General features: G+C 42.4%; 1 protein-coding gene and 1 long non-coding RNA gene across 4 annotated transcripts in view; one reads left to right on the top strand and one right to left on the bottom strand.

The window, feature by feature from the left end:
- Positions 1 to 1,034, bottom strand: part of LOC134966440 (uncharacterized) — a 65,719-nt gene extending 64,685 nt beyond the window's left edge. The window contains exon 1 of one of the 3 annotated variants that reach the window (XR_010188647.1): positions 869 to 1,034. This is a non-coding gene — a long non-coding RNA (uncharacterized LOC134966440). The remainder of the gene's footprint in view (positions 1 to 868) is intronic. The other 2 variants (XR_010188649.1, XR_010188648.1) reach the window with 2 other exon arrangements.
- A 54-nt stretch (positions 1,035 to 1,088) lies between these two features.
- ZBTB16 (zinc finger and BTB domain containing 16) overlaps positions 1,089 to 18,576 on the top strand; it is a 180,989-nt gene continuing 163,501 nt past the window's right edge. The window contains exons 1-2 of the mRNA XM_063943191.1: positions 1,089 to 1,225; positions 12,335 to 13,635. Coding sequence (XP_063799261.1) covers positions 12,407 to 13,635 — 1,229 coding nt within the window. The 5' untranslated portion in view covers positions 1,089 to 1,225; positions 12,335 to 12,406. The remainder of the gene's footprint in view (positions 1,226 to 12,334; positions 13,636 to 18,576) is intronic.

Below are 18,576 nucleotides of genomic sequence, written 5' to 3'. Positions count from 1 at the left end.
GGCGATAACACATGGTATCTGTGATAAATTCCTAATGCACCCCAAGCTTAATCCCCAATAGGTGCCAGCATCGGAGGGGGATCAGGACGCTGTCATCAGGGCTAATAGGATAGCCCCCGGCGATTACTGCTGCTAACAGGAAATCCACCTGTGTGGGGTTAAAATAATTTATCCAGGGTCCTTGCCAAGGCAAAGCAGGTGTGATAATCTGGTGCAGAACATTTTGTACCAAGTGAAATGGATGCAGTTGAAGACACTGGTGTGTCACACTAAGGATTTTAGCGCATCAAAGTCTGCACAGTCTACATCAATCGTGGCGCACATACTATAGATGAACCTTCTGTTAATGAAACCTACAATGGCAATCCTGACACTAACCATATAGATAGATGTTACCTCCAACCCTGCACCATCTCTACAGATATCCATCTTATATAGGCTGACCATACTAGCCCTTTAAACTGGGACACTCATGAATTACACAGATTCTGTGGCTGGCTGACTTCAAGCCTGATTTTAATCAGCCCCGGAACCTGTGTAATTCATGAGTGTCCCAGTTTAAAGGGCTAGTATGGTCAGCCTAGGCCTTATGCAACCTGTGGCTCCCCAGCTGCAGTGGGACCACAAGTCCCTGCACACTATTCCAACTCTGATGATATTCAGATTCTCAGAATTTCAGAAGTGACAACCAGCTCGAGCACAGCTGCAAGTGCCTGTCTACCACCCTGGCGTGATGTGTTATAGAGGCCAGGCTGTTGCTTTCCAGCTGCTGTGGAACTACAAGCCCCAGCAATGCTGCAACAGGTGGAAAAGTGACAGGCTGAGCACTTGAATATGACAGAGAATGCATGATGACACTACCACTAACCAGCACAGCGACAGGTCCGACCCCATAACACAGCCATCCTCTGCCCCTCCGCGGGTGTCACCATCCTCAGCAGCAGCAGCAGCACAGTACCCACTCACTCTCCTCCCCTGCCCTGCCAGCAGTCAACATGGCGGCGGGGCCGGTGCTCCAGCACGGGGAGGGGGGGGGGAGAGGGAGGCAGCATCATGTGTCCCAGGCGCCGGCCTGACGTCACCGCTGTGGTGATTTGCTAAGCTCACAGCAGAGAGGAGTTAGTGAGCCTGAGAGCGGGCACTGCGAACTGCTGGACGAGGCTGCTGCTGCTGTAACAGCGCATCCCCACTCACATACATGTCTGCTGAGAGAGCCCCAGCGCAGGTGAGTGCGCCCCGCCACTTCTTCCTGCACAGGGTCACCCCGAACTGCAGACTCTCACAGATAGAGCAGGGGAGGCTGTGATTGGCTTTTGTGTGAGATGCAGGAGGATGGAGAGTGCATCTTATTCTCACCCCTCACTTCTGCCACATCCATATCACTGTTATAATGTATATCTTTATATAAATGTTATTGTACTGTGCAGGGGGCAGCATCGCAGCGCTGTCATGCGTTCATCTTCTTATAGATTTACTTACATTGCGGAAAGTTCTAATCCCCATCACCCGTCTACATGTTGCATTCAGCAATGTATCAATAGCGCTAACACTTGCTGATCAGTTACATGTTCCCCTATATAACGCGTTGTCCCGCACATATCCCCATATAAAGCGTTGTCCCGCACACATCCCTATGTAAAGCGTTGTTCAGCACACATCCCTATATAACTCGTTGTCCCGCACACATCCTTATTTATGTCGTAGTCCCGCACACATCCCTACAGCATACAGTATAAATCGTAGTCCCGCACACATCCCTACAGCATATAACGCGTTGTCCCGCACACATCCCTACAGCATATAACGCATTGTCCCGCACACATCCCTACAGCATATAACGCGTTGTCCCGCACACATCCCTACAGCATATAACGCGTTGTCCCGCACACATCCCTACAGCATATAACGCGTTGTCCCGCACACATCCCTACAGCATATAACGCGTTGTCCCGCACACATCCCTACAGCATATAACGCGTTGTCCCGCACACATCCGTACAGTATATAACGCGTTGCCTCGCACACATCCCTACAGTATATAACCCCTTGTCCTGCACATATCACTATATAAAAACTCTCATTCCCATCCTAAGAGCACTTATGGCAAAACTTCAAATGCAGTTTCTCCTATAAAGCGCTCCGGGTAGAGAGATCTATGATATCGCTTCACTGGTGAACTGAATCCTAGACTGTATCTGCTGCCTTTAATACAAGATAATAATCCCCCTGTTATCATGCACTGTGCATTGCATGTTATTCCCAGTATATTTCTGTGTAGTATGCAGGTGTGTGTGGCTCTCTGTGATGATGGGTGTCAGTCCAGGCATTATACTGGTACTTGACATGTATAATTTTGCATTGAAGCACCAGCCTGTAATATGTATTATTGCTATTACTGTGCATTGCACTCAGACAGGAGATTGCCATTTGGATGCTGTTGGCTAGTGGTGTGATATAAGGGACAGTGGAATATGCATAATTATGACTTGTTTATGTCTGCTGAGAACAACACAGAGGAACTGGAGAATATGTCCCTTTTTTTTTAATTAATAGAATGGGACTCATAATAACAGTGTGACCCATTGCAGTATAGAAGGATTGTTTGCCTTTCACAAGAGGAATGGAAAAATTGTGCCTGATGTCTGTTAGATTGTACCGTCCATATAGTACATTCCCTCCCTCTGTATTCATCTGTTGAATTTTAGGCTATTATTGTCTGGTGATTCATTTTAGCCTTTGTTCCTCTTAATGACTGGTGTATATATTTACACTTTTGAACACGATTTTGCATGTAGCTCACGTGACTTATTCCACTGTCTTATCAAATTATTTATGTATATTCTTAATTATTGCATGATTAGGGTTTCCGATTCCCCCTGGCATTGCTGTTCCCTGAGCACAATGCCTGTCACAAACAGAAATGAAAAATAAATCTGCCGGTTGTCTCCCCCCTGACTTATTTTGTATGCTGTGTTGTATTTGTACAACTTGACCAGCAGTAGCAGCATAGATTTAGCATTGAATGCTGTAGAACACTTAATATTCAAATATTCATTTTGTGTGGTAGCCAGACAGATCTGCAAACACATTCTAAGCGTCTGTTGTGTGTGTATAAAAAACAGCCTATTCTGTGTCCGTGTACAGTTTTTTACTTTTCTCTTTTTTTGGGGGTGGGGGGGGGGGTTAATCTGTTCCCCCTCTCTGGACTTATTTTGAATGTAGTCTAAGTTATTGAATTTATCTTTAAACCACCCTTGCTGGGTTTTCAGAAATGCCCCTTTTGTAGCCTCTTTTGCCCATTACAGAGTTAACCCCCCCTCCCTCCCATTACAGAGTTAACCCCCCCTCCCTCCCCTATCTAATCTTTGTTATTAATGCTGACATTGATTTTTATGGCTTCAACATGTACAATTTTACCCAAACTAGTTTTATTTAGGGTTTAAAGGGAGCTAAATCTAGCCAATACACAACTGATAAAGGGTTTTTAATAGTTGACTAATTAACCCTTCCAAGTCATCAAAAGAAGCTCTGTCAATGGAATCCCCCACGCCCCCCCCTTCCCCTCCACCCTGGCTAAAAGAAAAACAAACTGTACCAAGAGAGTAAGGAAAGACTTGTCTCCCCCTCCTTACTTCTCTATACCTTTCCTGTAAGGTGTAATTAATAATGGTTTTAGCCACCCATCCAATGCTATTTGCCATAACCTGGTGACTGGGCACTACAGTGCAACTTCGTATCACAATTGTCCTATATTTCCTGCTGTTCCCTGAAATGTGTGTATCTTGTAACATAACAGTTTCCTCTTTGAAATGCTTACACATCTATACACACCAGCAGAAATAGAATTCTTTTATGGATAGAAGTGAACTGTAGCCCATATTTTAACACTTCATACATTATGTGTAACACTGTTTTTGTTAGCTGCTATTGTAGACAGCGCTTCTACAATCAGTAATCAATTACTCTGTATTATCTTATACACTGATTCATAGCAGCAAGCTCTGTGGGTGTTTGACAACTCCCCCCCCCCCCCCCCCCCATATTTGTGCTGCCCAGCCACTAACTATGTCTATTCATGACATATGGGGAGGGGAAGAGGGAGGGGTGGTGGTAATGAGAGCACCCCCCCCAATCATTTTAGAAAGTTGTCTTCTATGTACTGATTGATAAGCAGTGCAGGTGTTTACTTTTAAGGCTCTGTCAAGGTATTACTTAGTGCCAGAAGAAATATTAGCTTTTTTTTTCTTCCCGGGTGACATCACAGAAAAGAGCTAAGGTCTATTTGGGGCTTTGTACAGGTCTTTATTTATCCCTGTGACCCTCACACTGTATAACTGGCTTCAACTTCGCAACAGACAAAAACATTCCTGCTTTTGGCCACACAATAGGACTAGCCGCTATTGTGGGGATCTGTTTTCTTAACCCTTTTATCTTGACTTATTTGTGTTTTCTTTCCATTATTGGTGCGTTTTGTGACATGTACTTCTTCTTGTTCGCTATGTGGTTATAAACATACATACATACATACACTCAGTTATGTTGACTAACCTGTGGATAGTATGATTGTGATTAGAGAGATGACCTGTAGGAGTGTGAGCTAACCGCATATATGAAGGTTTATGCCTGTTGGTTTTATTAGGTCTCTCAAGCACATGTCTTTTGTGTCTGTCTGGTTTTGCATTACTGGAGTCCAAGCTGTAATGGCATTTGTTTTTTCCAATATGTATTTTTTCCGTTTTGGGTCTTCATTACGCAGTTAAGTACCACCTAAGAGCAGCAGGTGAATTCCATAGTGCGTATTCCTGTTTAAAGTCATTTGGACACCCGGTCTATATTTGTTTTACATACATAATATAGGTCTTTAATTGCAAAATTAAAGATGTTGAAAATGAAACGTTATTTTATTCTGCAATGTAACTTGGTATGTATACAGCTGAAGTGTGTGTGTTCAACTTAATGATAAAGCAGTTGTATGTATGTATGTATGTATGTATGTATGTATTTAATTACATTTCCCTGTAGTCCTATCTATTTGTGCAGGTTACTGTTAATATTGTCTGGATGTGATGATGCTTACTGGGTGTTTAATACTATTGGGGGTTAGTGTACAAGCTTCCACTTTACGTGATGGGGTTCCTCTATTCAAAAACAAACAAACAATAAAAAAAACTTCAAGACATACAAATAGGGGCTAAAATGAAAACAGTTAATTTTTATAATTGTGCCGACTGTTTGTAGAAAAGTTACCAAAATAGTACCATGCGATTGGCCTGACCCAGATCAAGACGATTGGCCGTGTTTGTGTGGCGAGTGATGATTAACTTTTACATATATTGGGCTGTGGATCCGCTGCTGAGCTGTGCTCCAATTTAATGAGGTTCCACCCCCTTTTGCGCAGTGGCACAGGCATAGAGAATGTCCAGCGCATGACCACTGTAGAAGAGTCAAATCACTTTTATTGCAATCCAGATGAATGCCTCTAACCAGCATAGGGTGGCCCTGAAGTACATTTAGAATAATTTTTAAGCTCCAATAATACCAGTTGAGGGGACACTTCAGTTGTAAAAATGAAAACCACTACTGTGAAAGTGGGATAGGTCTTAATAATTAGTCGCTGGATGCTTTACATTAACTGTGTTCTCAATAGATGACAATGCTTCTATAAATATAGATTCCAGAAAAGTGGAATTTTTTAAAGGTTATTGTCCTTTATAAGTATTAACACTCTAACCTTATCATGTCTTTCCAATACTTAATGGCACTTAAAGGTTATGGATCTGTCTAAATTGAAGACATTAAAACTTTAAATATTGTCTCCTACAAATTACAGTTTAAGTTATATCCGTGATTAAAAGTGCAACGTAACCTTGCAGGCTGCACTTTTAGCATACAGCTGCAATTAATGGCATGTAATGTGTTAAATGACAATTTAAAATGTCCTACATGTGTGCACCCTAAAGTAACATTGCAGTGCTGCCAGTTTAGTGGCTACTCCATGTGCTAATATGATGCACATGGGAGGTTAACCCTTCTGCTGAGGTGGAGTGGTAACAATAGGCTTAATGTCTTTACGCTTTGTACTTTTGTTACACAAACCTCAATTCTCACTATTATTCTAAGTCTGACAAGTCCAATAAAGCATCCTTCCAGACTGCATGTTCTTTTGTTACTGATTAAAGCAAACCTGTGTTTATGGCTGTTGTTGGTTTGTGTGAGAGGGAACTGGGTACAAAAAAAATATATACAGGTTGAGTATCCCATATCCAAATATTCCGAAATACGGAATATTCCGAAATACGGACTTTTCTGAGTGAGAGGGAGATATTGAAACCTTTGTTTTCTGATGGCTCAATGTACACAAACTTTGTTTAATACACAAAGGGGTCGATTCTATTCGGCAACTAATGAATAGCGCCGGGAATTAGCTCCCGACGCTATTCAATTCAGCAACTAGTTACGTCGGCGATGGCCCGTTCTCGCCGACAAAACAGGTTGAATTGTTGGGAGAACGGGCATTCTCCGACTTAACTCCCCGGCGCGAGGCTGATTCCCGACAGAATCAGCCTCGCGCCGGCCGCGAGGCAGCACTTTTGTCGGGTTTCTCTTCTCATCCCCCGGGGATGAGAGAAGAATTCCCGACAATTGCAGGTAATTAGTTGCTGAATTGAATAGCGTCGGGAGCTAATTCCCGGCGCTATTCATTAGTTGCCGAATAGAATCGACCCCCTAGTTATTAAAAATATTGTATTAAATGACCTTCAGACTGTGCGTATAAGGTGTATATGACACATAAATGAATTGTGTGAATGTAAACACACTTTGTTTAATGCACAAAGTTATAAAAAATATTGGCTAAAATGACCTTCAGGCTGTGTGTATAAGATGTATATGTAACATAAATGCATTCTGTGCTTATATTTAGTTCCCATCACCATGATATCTCATTATGGTATGCAATTATTACAAAATACGGAAAAATCCGATATCCAAAATACCTCTGGTCCCAAGCATTTTGGATAAGGGAGACTCAACCTGTAATATAACCATTCTTCTTTTCTTTTTTTTTCTTTTTTTTTTTCTGTTTATGGCTACATGCAACATTATAGTTTTAAGAAGACAGGAACCTTAGTTATTGGTATATTTTAACAGTGATTAGGGCTAATTTCGTGAACACATCGAGATTGCATGTGCGGAAAGTTAACAAAAATGAAAGTAATTTATGCTTTTACAACATGGGGAAAAAAAACATTGTGTTGCTCAATTTTGGGTAGTAGTATTGTCTTTTGATAGATGTACAAGTCAGTCACTGGCCTCATATTTTTACAGCTTGACTGCTTACTGTGAAACATAGTCTATATTATGATAGTTTGTTGGTCTGACACTGTAAACTTTATTTAAGAAAGGAAGAGTTTACTACTACCCCTCCCCCTTAAAGAAATTATATATGTGTGTGTGTGTGTGTGTGTGTATATATATATATATATATATATATATATATATATATATATATATATATATATATATATATATATATATATATAAAAATTTGTTTGAATTGCGCACTCACCATTTGAAGAATAAACGTTCTTTATTTAATAGGCAATATACTCACAAAAAACTTAGCAAAAAGTGCATATGTGCAAATGTCGACGTTTCGGTCCACTAGGGACCTTCCTCAGGGCAGACAACTGTGCATCCTTGAAGCAGCTGCTTTTGGCCGAGCTGCTTCAAGGATGCACAGTTGTCTGTCCTGAGGAAGGTCCCTAGTGGACCGAAACGTCGACATTTGCACATATGCACTTTTTGCTATGTTTTTTGTGAGCATATTGCCTATTAAATAAAGAACGTTTATTCTTCAAATGGTGAGTGCGCAATTCAAACAAATTTTATATGGAAGGATCTTGTGATCTCTATTGGAGCACCCCGCTGTTGTTCTAAGCTGTATGGAGTGTGGACTTTACGTTTGGTGTATGTATATAGATATAGATATATATAGATATATATATATATATATGTCTAAGAGAGAGAAAAATATATAAAAATCCCTCTTCTGCGCTTTTTAGAATTAAATACAATATTCTTCATCATTATATTGAATAAACTATATGAGTTGGGCCGCTCCCCTTAAATCAAACCCATGAGCAAGAGTCAGACAGACACACACACACACACACACACACACACACACACACACACACACACACACACAATGTATTAGTTTTTCTGTAATTGCCAATGCAATAGCAATGAACAGATTGTCGATATTTCAGTGGCATAATGTAATAAAGATACTGTTGCCCGGACCAGAAAGAGATGTAGGTAGAGTTTGGTATTCACTGAAATCTTTCTATAACACAGTATTTGTATAGAGAGATCATAGTGTTGAAAAGTGTTTCTGAAATTCTAGAATACATTTTATTGACAAGAGACAAGTTTTGATAGTCTCATTACATTTTGTGATCTTCCCAGTAACAGGATACCCTCCCCTGTATTGCCTGTCACCATGTGTACATTATATGTCAAACCCCTGAATTCTGGTGACAGAGGTGACCAGGCTTTTTGTGATGAATTTGCTGACCATGTGACTTATGAGAAATACTTACACTCTTCTCTCTGTGACATAGGTATCGTATAGTATTCTAGAACTTATTTTTGTACACCTAATATTTGGCTTTTACATATTAGGTTTGTTACATTGGCCAGCTTTTCTGTGTGTCATGTGAGTGTATCCCGGTTTAGATTGTTGTAGAGTTGTTTTTACAGTATACATGGAGTGTGACTCTCTGTATTGTCAAAATCTATGTTACTGGCTAAAGAAAAGGTAGCTTCTGAATCCTATATTATGCCTCTAATGGAAACCTAAAACATCATTGCACACCTCTCTGTGGAACTCCACTTACTAACCCTTTATTCCTCTGAATATGTTGCACATACTAAAATTATCTGACCCCCCCGTCCTTCAGCAGGTCTTATGTCCGTTGCACTTCCAGTTTCATCATGTGACACTAACTATAAAGCCACACTTAGCAAGGCTTAACTAGTGATGCAGTTTTGTCAAATGCCTGAAAATAACTACCAAAAAACATGTACTCCACAGACTTTGGAGAATTAAAAAAAGAGCTATATAGGAAGACTTCTATCTTTTTCAAGTTCCTTAAAATGTACTCTCCCTACCTAACATGATTATGTTTATCATCATCCTAATAGTTTAAGCATAACTTGTTATCCAATAATATCTTAATAGGATACAATGATGGACATGTTCAGGCTATTCGGAACCTTTCACCTGGAAATCACTGCTAAATGTGAGCTGTCAGTACTCAAAGGTCCATTCCATTACTCCTTTCAGTTACAAGAAATAACAAATACATTTCCATGGGGAGTCTTGAGTGTAATCATTGGCTACACACATTGAGCCGGCCATTTACAAATACAACCTATCCATTCACTAAGAACAAGTTAAATTGACATGGGGGGGTAATTCCAAGTTGATCGCAGCAGGAAATTTTTTAGCAGTTGGGCAAAACCATGTGCACTGCAGGGGAGGCAGACATAACATTTGCAGAGAGAGTTAGATTTGGGTGTGGTGTGTTCAATCTGCAATCTAATTTGCAGTGTAAAAATAAAGCAGCCAGTATTTACCCTGCACAGAAACAAAATAACCCACCTAAATCTAACTCTCTCTGCAAATGTTATGTGTGCCTCCCCTGCAGTGCACATGATTTTGCCCAACTGCTAAAAAAATTCCTGCTGCGATCAACTTGGAATTACCCCCATGGTTATGTCACTGTTTCCTAGCAAAGTCATATTGTAGTTTAACCTTATGTGAATATTGTCTCAACCCCCAAATTGATGCCTTTAATGTGTTTAGGTGAAGGCCACATTTCAAGTTGGACATTCATGCTTCTAGGGCTGTGATAGGCAACTTGATGCCACTTCAGTATGTGGCCTGCTAGTCTTCGTGAGGCCACCCATTGTCATTAATCTCTAAGAAGTTAAAAGCACATATATTTAAGCACACGTCTATTCCCTCCTGTCTTTCTCTGCTCTCTACAAATCTTGCAGCCACACAGATATCTTTCTGCGAAGCCCAACATTTTCCGTTGTACCCGTGGATGATTGAGTTGCTTATTCCCAAACAATCTTGCATGTTCCTCAGTCGTTTCACATGCCAGGTAGGCCTCACCTGCCCCTCTTACCGTCCACCCACATGTTACAAAGACGTCACGTGGCGTGGCGTGCAGTTACCAACCACAGCTTGATCACTAATACCAAAATTTCCTTAAGCAGTCGGCAAACGCTGTCCCAGGTCTCTGCTGAGAGGGAAGGTAGGAGACCAGGTGGTGCAGACTGTGCTCCCTCCTTCTCCTCAGGTCTTCTACAGGTGTGTACTTCCTAGTCCAGCTTTCGTACATTATGAGTCGTAGCAGACAGGGTGCATGAGAGCCGACAGCTCCCTTGTGACACAGCCAGCACTGAGCATCTGCCCCCCCCCCCCCCCGAAAATGCATCTCATTTGCATCGCTATGCAAAGAAGATCCACAAGCAGATTAGACTAATAAAAATAATATGTGGCATGTGTATGTTCTGTGTGCGACTGCAGCTGTATACGAAATGCTACGTTACGGTGTCAGTGGAAAATACTGTGACGTAGCATTTTGTGTGCATATACAACTGCAGTATCACAAGATATACACATGCCGCATATATTAATCAGCGTAGTCTGCATGCGCGTCTTATTCGCATAGCAATGTGAATAAGATGAATTTTCAGGGGAAATATGCACAAAAAGACACTCTGAATTAGTATAACGTACTTGCACCTAGGCACAACTAGTAGGGCTGTTTAACGTGACAATGAGGGAGGACACATCTGTATATACTAAAATTCCTCACTCTGTTGTGTACAGGAATTTGTGCAGAAGTCTGATGTTCCACCATTGGTTAATTTTGTCCACTGCTTTATGCCTTGCCGGGTTTCACTGGTAGCTCCATCTTGGCAGGGCACAAGCAGGGAATAAGTTCAGAGTGGAAACCTAAAGCTGGAGGGTGCAGGAGAAGGCTTGGAGGGCCAAAGGCGTTCCCATGGCTGCCTGTTGTAAAAACTATAACCAAATGAGACAATGTTCTCTGCAATGGGAAAAATCTATTCATATTCCTAACTGTTTGTACTGTAATAAATATTTGTAGCAAAGAGAATAGGACAAATTGGACAGCATTCATCAGCCACTTTCCTGCATATTTGCCCAATGTTTTAAAGGGGCAAACATGTAAAAGGCAAATCCAGGCTGCTTCTCTAACCTGTAGGCTACTTCCATTTAGGGGCAGACACGTTGGAGTTTCAAAGTTCTCAATGAACGGGAGCTTTGACCATTCAAATGCCAATTGTAAATAATGTTAAACAAACCTGATTTAGCATTGGTGCTTGATAAACATTGGGCAATGCCATTGACCATCACTGACTTTCAAAATCCAATGTTTAAAAAATTGTCCCCTTAGTTTTGCTTGTACATGCTTTATGGGCAGTGAGGATATAGTTATACCCCTTTCACACTCTCACACAGCCGGGTCACTCCCGGGATGCATTCCCGGGACTGACCCCTTTCACACTGCACTAAGACCTGGGATCGACCCGGGACAGCCCCATTTACACTGATCCCGGGATATCCCTGCAAATGCATATGTATGTCATTAGAAATGGCCTTTTTCTGGCTCACATAGATGAGGTCACAATACTCAACAAAGGGAGGGGTGGGGCCTGCTCACAGCATAAATTACTGCATCACTCACTGTGCCTGTGATCTACCTCATTATTTCCTCCTCTCCCCTAATGCTGAGCAGCTCTCTCACCTCTGTCCAGGTCGCCATACTGCCTTGCTCCCACGCTTCCAGGACGCTCCCCTGGGCTCTGAAAGATGACATCATCTTTTCTGAGCCCAAGAAAGCTCCAATTCGAGGCCTTTTAACAGTCCCGGGTAGTGAATCCAGGGATGGGCCTTTTCACACTACACAGCTTCCCGGGACGGTCACGGATTCAACCCTGGTCGAGACCTTGGATGAAATCCCGGGATGCTCGTCCCGTGAAATTGTCCCTGTACCCTTTCACACTGAGCAAAATCCCGGGATGATGCGTGTTCATGTGCAATATCCCGGGATATTTTTGCGAGTGTAAGAGGGGTATTACTCAAGATTATCATTTTACAGTTAAACACATATTTGCATCACATAATTGTGCATTTTATTTGCCTATTGAATTTAATTCTTTTGTACTGTATTTATTCAGCTGTGATTATTATTTGAGTATGAATCGTTTGTGCTTTTTATTGTATCTGTAGATTAATCGGTTCCAGAGATTGGCCCACCGTAAGAAGCAACAAACAGACTAATGACTAGACCCGAGGAGAATTATGGATTTTGCTAATATGGGTATGATACAGTTGCAAAACCCCAATCACCCAACGGGTCTTCTCCTAAAAGCCAACCAAATGCGGCTGGCGGGGACACTCTGTGATGTGGTCATCATGGTGGATACTCAAGAGTTTCATGCCCATAGGACTATATTGGCTTGTACTAGTAAGATGTTTGAAATACTCTTCCATCGTAGCAGCCAGCATTACACCTTGGACTTTCTGTCACCAAAGACTTTCCAACAGATTTTGGAATACGCTTATACTGCCACTCTGCAGGCTAAAGTTGAAGATTTGGATGACCTCCTGTATGCAGCAGAAATTCTAGAAATAGAGTACTTAGAAGAGCAGTGTCTGAAGATCTTAGAAACCATACAAGCTTCGGAGGAGAATGATGGTGAACTTTCTACATGTGAGAGGGCCATGGATGATGAGGAAGATAGAAAGTCAAGATTTATTAAAAGCATGTTAAACACAAAGCATTCCAGTGAAGAGAGTGGTTATACCAGCTTGGGTAACCAGAGCCTGGTGGATCAAAGTCCATCAGTATCAACATCCTATGGACTTTCAGGTATGAGCCCAACCAAGACTGCTGTGGATAGCCTAATGACAATTGGCCAGTCATTGCTTCAAGGAGCACTGCAACAAAAGGCACTAGACTTGCACTCCAGTAGCCGGCTTCCAAGTCTATCAGAAGTGAAATCTGAGGCAATGCTGGTTGACGAGATCTGTAACCAAGATAGCACTACTGCTGAGTCCAGTGCATCAGCTGGGGACAAATCAGATGATAAAAGCAAAGATAGCCCAGGAACCCCAACCCGCAGTAGTGTTATCACAAGTGCTCGAGATCTTAATGTTGGCCGTGATGAGAATGCTCCTGATCAGACTTTTGACTTAGGCCAAGGTTTCAGCCTTGGGCCAGAGCATGCTATCTCTCATGCTGAGAAACATCTTAGTGTCTACTCCGTTCTCCCAAACCATAAGGGGGAATCATTGATTAGTGTGCCAACTTCCATGGCATCCGCTCTTCACATGCAACCAGCTTTGGCTGTATCAATGGACTTCAGCGCTTATGGAGGACTTCTGCCCCAAGGCTTCATTCAAAGAGAGTTGTTCAGCAAACTTGGTGAAATTGCAGCTGGGATGAAGAATGACGGCAGAAATATCTGTGATCGGTGCAGTGTGTGTGGAGCAAACCTTCCAGATAATGACTCTGTTGAACATCACCGGTAAGACCATTTTATGACTTTATACAACAAATATGATTGGAGAGATTAGTGTACATAATATGCTGAATGTGATTTGCTAATGCAAGTCAATGATCATTCTGAGCAGATAGAAATAAGACTAGTTTCAGTGAACACCATAAAAGGATTCTATCCCCACCAATCAAAATTACCAGTTCCACACACCCAAGTAGCTGAGCAGAGTTGTGCCCATTGGTTTCCCCCGACAGCATGAAACAACTTTGTAGTCGTAACACCCCCCCCCCCCCCCCTTTCCATAGCTGCTATTATTATTATTACCAGTTATTTATATAGCGCATACATAATCCGCAGCGCTTTACAGACAATATTTGGCCATTCACATCAGTCCCTGCCCCAGTGAAGCTTAAAATGTATATTCCCTAGCACATTTATATGCACACACATTCATACTAGGGTTAATTTTTGTCAGAAGCCAATTAACCTACCAGTATATTTTTGGATTGTGGAAGAAAATGGGAGTACTCGGAGCAAACCCACGCAAGTACGGGGAGAATATGCAAACTCCACACAATTAGAAGGCATAGGGTCACATTCAGGGATTCCAGCTATACAGAAAAGTCTATCCCACACATTGGGTCAAATTCTGAGCTGTACGCAATCTGCACGCAATGCTATTCATGTAGATAAGTGATTTTTATAAACTGCACATGCTTGGAAATTTCTGGGCTCTCCTACATGCTGTTGCAATCAGAACAGACTATATCAGAAATGTTGTGATAGGCGTTCCTGGGCGATGGCTAGAAATGAATGCTGTTTAGGTTGCATGTTATGGGAGTGTCACGGGCATGACAATTCAAGGCGCTGCGTTCACAGAAGAAGTCATAGGAGACAATAGTCAGACGGAGAAACTGCAACGGCCATAGGGCTGGGGTGACCGATGGTGGCATATAAGAATGTACCAATCGGTACTACAGCATGTACGGATGCCAAAAGTGGGCTTTTCAGACTTTGGACATTGGGCCGTATGGATGTATACACGGGAAGGAGATTGCAGTATTTGTATAAACTTACAGATGGGACACCACCAGTAGATGCTGCTTCATGGGGTTTTGTTCACTACCCAAAACCAGGCCCCATTGATTTGTCATGAAATCTACTGGGGATGCTTGCAATGGTCCTTCTTGGTGGGTACCCTTGAGTATACATGTGCCAGAAAGGGGAGAGAGAACAATTCTCTGGCTTCTCAAAAACTCTGGTGTAGATCCTGGTAGTGGGAGCAGGGCTTAATGATGCCATCCTCCCACTGAACAATGTCATCAAGTCCCATCCTCTTCCGACTCCCAGCAACATCAACTTTTAAGAAGGGGCTTATCAGTAAGAGTCCACCCCCTCCATATACAGATGTCTGAAACTTCTGAAATGATAAGAATTAGTCCTTTTCATGGCAGTGAAGGGTTTAATGTGGTTGTTTGAGGAGGATGAATGGTAACTAAACCATAAAATAGAGTTAAAGTGACGAAAAATAGGCTGTCCAGTGGAGAAAAAGTATCATGAAATACTATGACAGGGATGTGTAAGTTTTATATATTGTCCAACTTTTCTGTGAGATCATGATTGTACAGACAGTGTAGTTTATTGCAATGAACAGTGCACTAGGGCTCGAGATCAAGTAGTTACAGTACCTTCAGATGGATATCTGGTTGTGCTTAGCTTGGAGCATTTGAGCTACTGTAATTGTTTCTGGGTTTGTACAAACTGAAACAAACTGTTATGGTCACTGTGCTGAAACAAGAGCTGCTGCAACTGTAGCTAGCTACCTTTTTGGTTCTGCAAAAATGTTTAATGTGCTACATACACTTTCTAATCTGAAAATGTAGGAAATAACCCTATTACAGTCCGTAGATGGTAGAGGTACTACAGGGGCACAAAGGTAAGCGGTGCTTGGTTCTATTGAGCTTCCTCTCTGCTATTAGTAAGGGATGCGGTCAAGATCCCGCTGAACGGAATCCCGGCGGTCGGAATACCGACACCGGAATCCCGACCGGCACAATCCCGACATATTCTCACTTTGTGGGTGTCCACGACACCCATAGAGGGAGAATAAATTAGTGTGCCGAGCGCAGCGAGCCCGCAAGGGGCTGCATTCCGCTCGCCACCCCTGTCGGGATTGTGCTGGTTGGGATTCCGGTGACTGTATTCCGACCGCCGGGATCCCGTCCAGCGGGATTTCGTACTGATCCCATTAGTAACTGCGGTGAATGCTTTGTTCATGTAAATTTGAGTTTACTTCTAAAAACATAAGAACTTTTTTTTTTTTTTTAATTCACCTTTTTTTTTTCTTTAGCGGTTTTATTTTGTTATTGCTGTGAAATTGCGATAACAGAAGAGTTAACGCCTAAAACATCGACAATCTAGATTCTTTCATTTTCCCCACCTACTGAGAATGTAATTGTTTCCAAATCTAGATATGACACCTCTTTTGTACAGTACAAAGTGACACACCAGAGATAATGTGTACAAACTTCCAGATATTAATCATAAGGAGCATGGAACTGTAAGAGGACACACTGTACTGAGAGAACATGGAATCCTATTGGTCGCTCATGAAAGTTATTCATCACAGAACCCTCTGTGTAATGAGCTGATGTTGGGTGTGGGTTGGAAGCGCAGTCTTGCCACACGTTTCAGGTGTGGTGTGTTTCTTTGTAACATTTTGTACTTTTCAGTACCCAGCGATTAAAGTTACAGTACAACAATTGAACATTTTAATGAGTGTGAGTAAGCTATATTAATGTTGACTGATGATGCATTCAATATGCCCTCACTAGAATAATACTGTAGCTTACAATGCCACTTTATTTTTAAAGGAGACTTGTTTCCTTGTATGGATCTAAAAGGAGACGGGGCACCCTCAAAATAGATCCATTTGGGATGACCATGGTAGCACTCCTGCGGTCACTGTGAGCATATACTGTAGAATTTCACTTGTTCAGTTCTGTACCAAGTTTATACAGTCTGACACATATTCTGTTTTGTTTAGCAAACTTATGGGGTGGTCTGTGCACAGGTATAACCTCCACATATTATTATGTTTCTAATGAAAGATATTTCCGCCATATTCACCAACTCCAGAGGAGTATGGGTCATTAGGTCGGCAAGATTTAGGTCGACATTCATTAGGTCGACCACTGTTGGTTTACATGCAGTAGGTCAACTTTGCCATTAAGTCGACTTGAACAAGGTCGACATGATTTTTACTTTTTTTTGGGGGGTCGTTTACTTCGTAATGTGACGGGGAACCCCAATTAGTGCACAGTGTCCCCTCGCATGGCTCATGAGCTTTGGGCAAGGCGCCTCGCTCCGCTACCGCTGCGCTCGGCACAGGTTACCGCTCCCAATTCTAGTCCACATGGATTGTAAAGTATGAAAAAGTTCAATGTGAAAAATGCATGTCGACCTTTTCCCATGTCGACCAATAGTGGTTGACCTAATGACTGTCGACCTAAGTCTTGTCGACCTAATGACCGTAAGCCCTCCAGAGTAGGTCAGTAAACCTGAATAAAACGTTGTAAAAATATATTGAGAGGCAGGAGATGGATCTCTTGCAGTATTTAATGGGGCACAAAGGTGTTTGAGACCTGGAATTCCCAACTTAATTTTGTTTTTTTTATGTGTGTCCATTATAATTGTGTGTGAAGGAACTGTCCGTTAATGTATGTAATTGTGTTTAGAAACTATGGGTTCAGTATGAGTGACTGCCGGAATGGGATGCTAGCGGTTACAATACCGAAGCTGGAATCCCGATCTGAGTAATCATGACAGGGGCTAGGTAAGTATGTCCCCCCCCCCCCCCTCTCCCCTAACCCTCCTTTCCCACAGCATAACCCTAACCTCCCCCTGGTGGTGCCTAACCCTAATCTCCTACCCTCCTGATTGCCTGGACCTAACCTCCACCGGTGGTACCTAACCCTAACCCGGACGCTATACTTACGGTCAGGATGCTGGCTGTCGGGATTCTGTCATCCATTTCCTGACCCTGTCTGGATTCTGCTGTTAGCATTTTGACGGGTGTCGGAATTATGCCGGCTGCCGGAAACCCGACAGCCGGCAGCTTAAACGCATCCCCAGTCTCTTGACATCGAAAATCGTGGGCTCTATACTCCCAAGTTGTCAGAATATGAAACGTCACAAAGCAGATCTGTGGCCATGTAAAGGCACGAGACCACTTAGTGTATTTTATATTGGGGACATAGAGATTTATAATATTATTCAATCTACATTTGGGATATGATATTCTTTATATTATTAAGTGGTTCCTAATGAATATTGAAGAGATGATTTCTTTGCTTCTATATACAATGGCATTATTTATGTGCTTCTACAGTATACTGCACTTTTCATATAATTCACAATCACTGCTGATATGTGTAAAACCTTTTTTGGGAAATGGTGAGTTTTAATGATGTCACTCTAATTTTCATTTAAAGATTAATGACGGGATGTACTAAAGGGAAAATGCTGTAAAATCCCTGTTTTCGTAGGTTTTACAGCTTTTTCATATGTACTAACTCCGGGCCGCCGCGTTTTCACCCCTGAGGGATGGCGATACCGTATAGAAGCCTATGGGCTTCTTACTGACGGCCGCTGCCCCGCGCCGCTGACGCCGACCACCCCCCTTCCCCCGGCATACCTCTGTCCAGGCATTCCTGGTTCCAGAAGCTAAACTCCTCCTCCCCCTAGCAACACAGCCAGAGGTCCTTCCGGCTGCAGGGAGGAGGCGGCGCCCGGGACTGACTGCTGCCTGCTTCCCAGCCAGAGAGGAGAGCCCAGCACACTTTCTCATAGGTATCGCGGGGGGCCTCCGTCACCGCATTGCGATGTTAATTGCATATGTTAGTACATATGCGATTAGCATCGCTGCAGCAAGGGGTGGCGATGTATTTTAATACAGCCCGCCCTAAA

Source organism: Pseudophryne corroboree, chromosome 10, assembly GCF_028390025.1.
Source record: "Pseudophryne corroboree isolate aPseCor3 chromosome 10, aPseCor3.hap2, whole genome shotgun sequence".
Taxonomy (NCBI): domain Eukaryota; kingdom Metazoa; phylum Chordata; class Amphibia; order Anura; family Myobatrachidae; genus Pseudophryne; species Pseudophryne corroboree.
The sequence above is the reverse complement of the archived record's forward strand: the minus strand, read 5'-3'. Positions and strand labels throughout refer to the sequence as shown.